This window comes from Orycteropus afer, unplaced genomic scaffold, assembly GCF_000298275.1.
Source record: "Orycteropus afer afer isolate SDZICR_OR568_19922 unplaced genomic scaffold, OryAfe1.0 scaffold00352, whole genome shotgun sequence".
NCBI classification, from domain to species: domain Eukaryota; kingdom Metazoa; phylum Chordata; class Mammalia; order Tubulidentata; family Orycteropodidae; genus Orycteropus; species Orycteropus afer.
In genome coordinates this window covers 2,874,585-2,882,119 of record NW_006921939.1, presented here as the reverse complement: position 1 = coordinate 2,882,119, position 7,535 = coordinate 2,874,585, and the positions used below count along the sequence as shown (strand labels likewise).

The following is a 7,535-nucleotide window of genomic DNA, read 5'->3' as shown; positions in this document are numbered from 1 at the left end:
CTCTTTCAGGGTTTTTTTTTTTTTTTTTTTTTTCCTGGATTCTCTTCGGGGCCCAAAACTAGGTCATCAAATAGTACTCTTGCATGGTCACACATCTCTTGCATGGAAAATATTTCATTAGTATTTTGCTTATCTACAATCAAGAGGTTTAACATCATTTTCATCTTCTCCATCTTTGGGTTATGAGGAATAAAGCATCTTTTAAGTGACAAAGGTGTACCAGAGGCAGTACTGGCCCTAACAGCACTGTGAATTTATTAACACCATATAAGCATCCCATGAAGCTTTTTGTTTTACCTTGAAGAATAACATCAAGAATATCCCTTTTGTCTTCTAAAGATATCACCTTTCTTGCCCTTTTGACAACTTTCTGTGGTGCTGATGTCCTTATACTGGCTTCACCTTTATCCTCCTCAATAGTCACATCTATTAAAGCCATGTTTCACCTTTATGTTAATTAATGCAACTTGGCAATCAGTTACTAGATATTTTATATCCCTGAATGTCATGCACTGTTAACATATGATATTTAAACACAATATGGTACTATGAACAACACAAAGAAAAACGGTAATATATTGTTGTGGTACTCAGTGCAAATGGGACTGACTGTGTAGGGGACAATTGGTAGAAGAAGAAAAGAGGAAACAAATGACTCAGAAGCTTCTTCCTACCTTGGGATATAGTTAGAGTCAACATTGTGACAACTCAGACTGACTCCTATATACGCAATTCAAACATTTCGCAATTGCTGCAAAGGTTACAGAATTCATCCACCTACCCTCAAATTTCCAATAAGGACAACTTGCAGTTAGAGATGGATGAATATATTATAAATTCTACTCTTAAGTTATCTGAAAGAAAGTCGCTGTTTATATACTCAAGATAGCATTGTTGCTATGATTTCCCTATGCTGGACGCTGTGAATCCAGTTTTATGTGAAAGGCAAACGCAGCACAACTGTTATTTTCTGTAAGGCTACAGTTAAGTCAATCAAACATTATCCTCTGACAAAATGCAACCTCTGGAGACGTAGAGGTAAAAGGTCAGGCAGGCCCTGAATAAGCAATGCTCAAGAAACAACTACCCAAGAAAGAGACAATGAAAGAATGAACTAGCCCCTTTTCAATGACCGGCCACTGATACTTTACTTTTATCCCCTCCTCCTGGGAAGATAGAGCGAAGCCTGGCTTTCTTATTCTTCTCTTCAGGGGCCATGGGAAGTGGTTTGGAGCTGTGGTTGAGTGCTGAAGAATCCCGGTTGTTACTATTCATCCTCAATGGGGGAGCTGGGGGTTTCTCTTCATTATCCAGACCGTCAGACATTTTCAGAAACAACAGATCTCACAGCTCCTAAAGAAAAGGAGGATAAAACAGGAGTTAAGGAAAGAGAAATCTTAAAAAAAAAAAAAAAAAAAACAACTGCAAATACAGAGATTCTAGCATCTTAGAAACAAACATTTTGGTCTCACATTGTGCCCAGTTTTGTATTGATAATTTTGAGGTGCTGCTTTCCTGGAGGGAAGGGAGTTGCCTCCATAAGACAAATGACGCAATTTCCAAAAGAAGAAAGTGAAGACAATAATTTATGGCTTTTTGACGCGTATCCACAAATACATAAAGACTCTTGCTTTTTCCACAATGAAATTCTCTATTCTCTGCTGTCACTCAGTCTTTCAATGAACAATGTACAATCTTTCTTCTTTAAAAATACTATCCAGATGGTCATCATCGTCAGGTAGAAAAACTTTAGTTTGAAACGGACACAGACTTCGCTGTCGATTTTAATGGCCCACGACAATGATTTGTTAGTCACTTTAACATTGGGATGCCTTTGGGGTCTCTTTCTTATGCGTACCTGACTTACAAAATGCACCCTACTGTCTTATGAGAAAGAACTGAGAAACAATTCAATCAATTGGGCAGTTTCAGGAGAGTCAGAGAGCATTAAGCAAAATGATGCCTCATCTTCTCCCATGCAAGGAGAAGATAAAAGTGAGCCAAATATTGTCATGAGCAAAGAAGAACTCCAGATGAGAGGGTCACTTCCTAAGGAGATACCAAAACCTTGCTCCCTGTCATATTTTATATTCCACAAGAGGGAGCAACAAGAGAGTTGGCACACGTGGCAGGTTTTTAGCAACATATCTGCCCTTAATTTCTTTATTCTTTTGTGCCTACATGGAGTATATTCAGAGTTTCATCTGACAAGGACGGTAAAGTGAGCTGGAAAAGCATGGACTGCCCAAGGTGATGTTTCTGTTTCCAGGTGTTTTTCTACTCTAATGCAAGTACTTCCATTAGGGCCTTGACACTTGCCAAAGAGAGTCAGGTGCTGAAAGCACCTTCCAAGTGAACTAGCTTGAATACAAAGAAAATCAAACCACACTGCAACATAATCTTTGAAAATTCACTATCACCTGGCATTGATTTAGGTGCAAAAGAATGTACCAACCTCCCCAAGAACTATCACTTTATTCAAACAACATTTACTATAACAAACTTAAGTACAACAACAAAAATAGGGGACTCTTCATTAACTTCTGTAATGAGAAAATAATAAATAATTTTTTTAGCCTGCTAGTGATTGTAATGTGTTCATTGTTTTCCATAATGAACTCTAAGTTATATCGTGTTACGCTCAGAATGTTTTAAATTACTATATTCTAATGCTTTCAAATGTATTCAGCTAAGTTCTTCTCAATAAACTTAAAAAAAAAACAACCCACTGCCATCAAGTCGATTTCCACTCATAGTGACCTTCATTGGGTTCCCAAGGCTGTAAATCTTTAGAGATAGACTGCCTTTCTTTCTTCCACGGAGATGCTGGTGGGTTTGAACCATCGAGCTTTCAGTTGGCAGCCAAATACCTTAACCATTACACCATTAGAGCTCCCTACTTGACTATATGGTAGTATCAATATCTTCCTCATCTGCACATGTGACTGCCATCTAACTATCGTGATTTGGACAAAGAGACCTCTTTTCTTTTCCTTTGCCTAAGTTTCATGCTTTGCATTATTTTGATGAATTATGATCAAATTCTGTATCTTTTCAGTAGTCATGCTAGTGAAACTACTCAGTAATAAATGTCTTGTTGCAGTTACAATAATTTGGTAAGCCTTACATTTTCCTATAGACAGCTATAACACAGGTTAAAATGAAAACGCAACTGGAACGTCAAGGATTAGGTATATTCATAGATACTACAGAAGCACTAACAAATCTGTCCTGGAAAAAGTGCAGCCAGAATGTTCCTTGGAAGTGAGAATGGCCAGACTTCATCTCACCTACTTTGGTCATATTGTGAGAAGTGACCATTCCCTGGAGAAGGATCATATGCTTGGCAAAGTGGAGGGTCAGTGAAAAAGGGGAAGACCCTCAACAAGATGGATTGATGCACTGGATGTAACAATGGGCTCAGGAACAGCGAGGATTGTGAGGCTGGTCCAGGACCAGGGAGTGTTTTGTTCTGTTGTACATAGGGTCACTAGGAGTCTGAGCTGAATGGAAGGCAACTAATGACAACAACAACAACTAACACTAGTAAACATTTTAAGTAGAATATGAAACCAGTGCTAAGGGTCTATAGTTCCTTGGCATTTTGATTGTTGGTCTTTCTAAGTTCAATGATTCTCTGGAAGAGAAGTGAGTTTAAAAGACTGACTTCACCAGTGGCATTATTCTGTACTTGGCACATTTGTGGTTTCAATTTAATCACTGAGAATTTGCCATGAGAAACAGAGCGCTGATTTTTTGCTTTTCATTTTTATTATTATCTTTTTTTTTTTATTTGCTAGGTTCAGAAATAATGGACAGATATGAGATGATGATCATTGCATAAGCCTCAGCAACACAAAATCCAGCTTGGTAATAATAATAATATTTTAAAAGCTAGTGCAAAGGAACTGAACATTTGAAAATAAATATGTAGAAAAGACAGGTTTGTAAAAACACAAGTTTTTTTTCACAGCTGAAGAAAGCCACCAGTTTCTGGGTGATAGATATTTTCTAATGACATACTACTTAAATTTAGATGACAGATGTCAGAAAAATAAGATAAACAAAGTTGATCTTGCATAATAAGACAAGTAAGAATCCGCACCCATCAATTTCCTAGTGCAACTATGTAATTAAAATACTAGGCTCCTTTGTTCTTGATGAAAAGGTGTCACTAACATCAGAATAGGGAGACCTGGTGGCACAGGGGTTCAAGTGCTCAGCTGCTAAGTGAAAGAAAGGTTAGCAGTTCAAACCTATCAACCATTCCGTGGGAGGAGGGGTGGCAGCCTGCTTCCATAAATGTCAATAAAAAAACCCATTGTCATGCAGTCGATTCTGATCCACAGTGACCTTATAGAACAGAGTAGAACTACCTCATAGGGTTTCCAAGGCTGTAATTTTTATGGAAGCAGACTGCCACATCTTTCTCCCATGGAGCGGTTGGTGTGTTTGAACTGCCAACATTTTGGTTAGCAGCCAAATACTGTGCTACCAGGGCTCCTTTCTGTAAACATTAAAAAACTCACTGCCACCAAGTCGATTCTGACTCATAGTGACCCTATAGGATGGAGCAGAAGTGCCCCATAGGGGTTTTCCAAGGCTATAAATCTCTAAGGAAGCAGATGGCCTCATCTTTCTTCCACAAGGCAGCTGGTGGGTTCAAACCATTGACTTTTTGGTTAGCAGTCAAATACTTTAACCACTGCACCACCAGAGCTACTTCTGTAAAGAGTACATAGCCTTAGAAACTCTATGGGCAGTGTTTGTACAAGGAGAAATGTAGGCAGGCACAAATGTGCAGGCAGAAAGGACACAGGGAAAGGGTAACCGCAGGGAGGAAGTGGGAGGTGAGATGTTATACTTTGGGGAATGTAATCAGTGTCACAAAACAAAATGTGTATATGAAGTGTTGAATGGAAAACAAATCTGTTGTGTAAAATTTCACCCAAATCACAATAAAGAGTTGAAAAGAAAAGAAAAGAAACGCTGTGAGGCAGCTCTACTCTACAGGGTCTCTATGAGTTGGAATCAACTGCAGGCACAGGTTTTAAATATCAGAATGGCCTTTTTTGTTGCTAATTATCTCTGACCAGAGACTAGGTGCCCTCGCTTCTTTTCAGGCTGGCTGATTCCAACGCGATGGCAGTGAGTTTGGTTTTTGATTTGACCAGGTGTGTTTTTGGTTGTGCAGAAAGGTCTACTTGTGAAACAAAACTCAAACTATAATCTCCTAGACTGTGCTAGAAATTTCTGTCCAAAATTTCAAGAAGATACAATCGCTGTGGTCCGTTTTGCAGACATTCTGCAAAGTATCCAGCTTATATGGCATAGCTTTCTACTGGACAGCAAACTCATCAGGGGATACCGAGAGCAGTTTGAATAAACCTTTTGCAAAAATGGAAATGAAACTGAAGACCCAATGTCCAGTTCCACACTGGGGGCACGAAGCAGAGAAAGCAACTATCTGGGATATTTGGCTTGAACCAACCAATCACTCCATTTACCTAGACATTTAAGATTTGGTTTTGCTTAAATTATCCTGCTATTACTTCATGTCTTCATCACCCTTTACAAAGCACAACTAACCATTCTTTATCCTTTTCTAATGACTCCAGATAATTCTCCTTTATTTACAAAAGAATAGTGCAGGAGGTGTTGTCGTCTTTAACTCATCTTCAAAACAAACCAAATACCTTGGCATATCCCGGGAAAACTTAAGTCACACTTTGAAAAGACCAGTGGAGAAAGGGCAAGGATGTTTAAAGAACCCTTCGTGTTAATGTATTTGTTTCCCAACGGGGAGGTGTTCCCTACTATTGCTCAAATGAAGGGAAAAGGAGCCTCTGTTATGCTACGTTTGTAAACAATGCCAATTTATTAAACTGGGTCCTCCCTTGAGACAGCATTCTACAAAGGACACTATTAATGGATCACTGGTTGTATCTACCTATGATGTCATTATTTCCAAGATCTCAAAAGAAACTATTTTGTTTTGGGTGGCTGTTGGCTCTATTTCAAGAATAGTACAAAAGCACCATGATTCTCTAGTAACCTCCTCTTAATTGTCTATATTTAAAGTTTAACTGTTCTCTTTCACTTCTGCGATAGGATAGAAACTTGCAAGTGAGTGGCACATTGAATGGGTCTAGCCACAAGCCATTCATTTCATTTTTACAGCTTAGCCCTTAGCATTGTGGAGACCCAGTCTACTTTAATGGACACCTTGAAACAGTTTATTTCTGTCCGCAAATTGGTTTCACACTTGGCTACTAGGGTTTTCAGAGAAATTTCAAATGGTTTCTGATGATGATGTGTATTTTTGCTCCAGCCCTTGGGACTTAGGTGGCTTACCAATGCTCTGCAATGATAATTGAAATTCATCAACAATCAGAAACAAGCCTGTTTATTCATTACAGTATAACCAAGGAGCTTGAACATACTATTTTCAGAATACTAGGAAAGATTATCCTTGGAAGGAAGGTTGGGCAATCCTACTTCCGTAGTGATACTGCCTCGGAAACCCAAGGAGGGGTCGCTATGAGTCGGACCGACTCGATGGCAAACAACAACAACAACAACAAAGGAAAGATTATCTCGCTCTATTTTCCTCATTCCCTCCCTCCCATCTCCTCCTCTTCCTTTCTTTCTCTCTCTCTCTCTTACAAACACACATGCAAGCACATGCACACACCGCCCTTCGCTGACTTGCCTTCTGATATGAAGCTGTACTGCAGAGAGTTTTGGAGAAAAACTATTAGCAAGATATATGGCAACTTTAGATGAAACAACTGAACAGTATAAACAACTATCATTATTCTCTCCTTCATCCAAAATGCATTCTCTCTCAATCCATGCAGTGCCAAACTAGACACTCAGGGAATGTTGTAGGATGAACAAGAAAGCCACCAAATTTCTTGGATCCAGAAGTCAAGGTAAAAGATGGGTAATCAACTAGGTACTCTAGCTAATGTCATGGAAATGCATACTATGTCGTATGTACTGAATTGGATGAGACCAAAAATGCCACCTGTGCCCATTTGCCAAAAGCAGTCTAGCCAGGTGTGTGAAGGGTGAGAATCCAGAAATACTGGTCCTACAACTTACAAGTCTATCCATTAAGTCACAAGCAATTGAAATAAATAAATGCTCTCATCAGATCTGATGTCATCACATAAGCACATAGAAACAACCGACATACCTGTATTATTCTGTTTGCTTTCAAAATCTAAATAACTGCTTATTTGTGTATTTTTCCCCACATGAAAACCAAAATAATACTGACCTTCTTATGAAAACAAAAGTCCAGGCCAGCAGGTGCACAGCCATGATCCAGTAAACCCAGAGGAAAGGCTCCAAAACTACCAGCCATACAATGTTGTTGTCACTAATTGGTGAGCAGCTTAATATCCTTGTTGTTGTTGTTGTTATGTGCCGTCAAGTCGGCCCTGACTCATAGCGACCCCTCCTTGGGTTTCCAAGGCAGTATCACTACGGAAGTAGGATTGCCCAACCTTCCTTCCGAGGAGTGGCTG

At 39.2% G+C, this 7,535-nt stretch overlaps 1 protein-coding gene across 1 annotated transcript in view; it reads right to left on the bottom strand.

The window, feature by feature from the left end:
• Window positions 1–1,326, bottom strand: part of PAK3 (p21 (RAC1) activated kinase 3) — a 116,024-nt gene extending 114,698 nt beyond the window's left edge. Inside the window, exon 1 of the mRNA XM_042782507.1 lies at window positions 1,152–1,326. Coding sequence (XP_042638441.1) covers window positions 1,152–1,326 — 175 coding nt within the window. The remainder of the gene's footprint in view (window positions 1–1,151) is intronic.
• Between the last annotated feature and the right edge of the window lie 6,209 nt (window positions 1,327–7,535).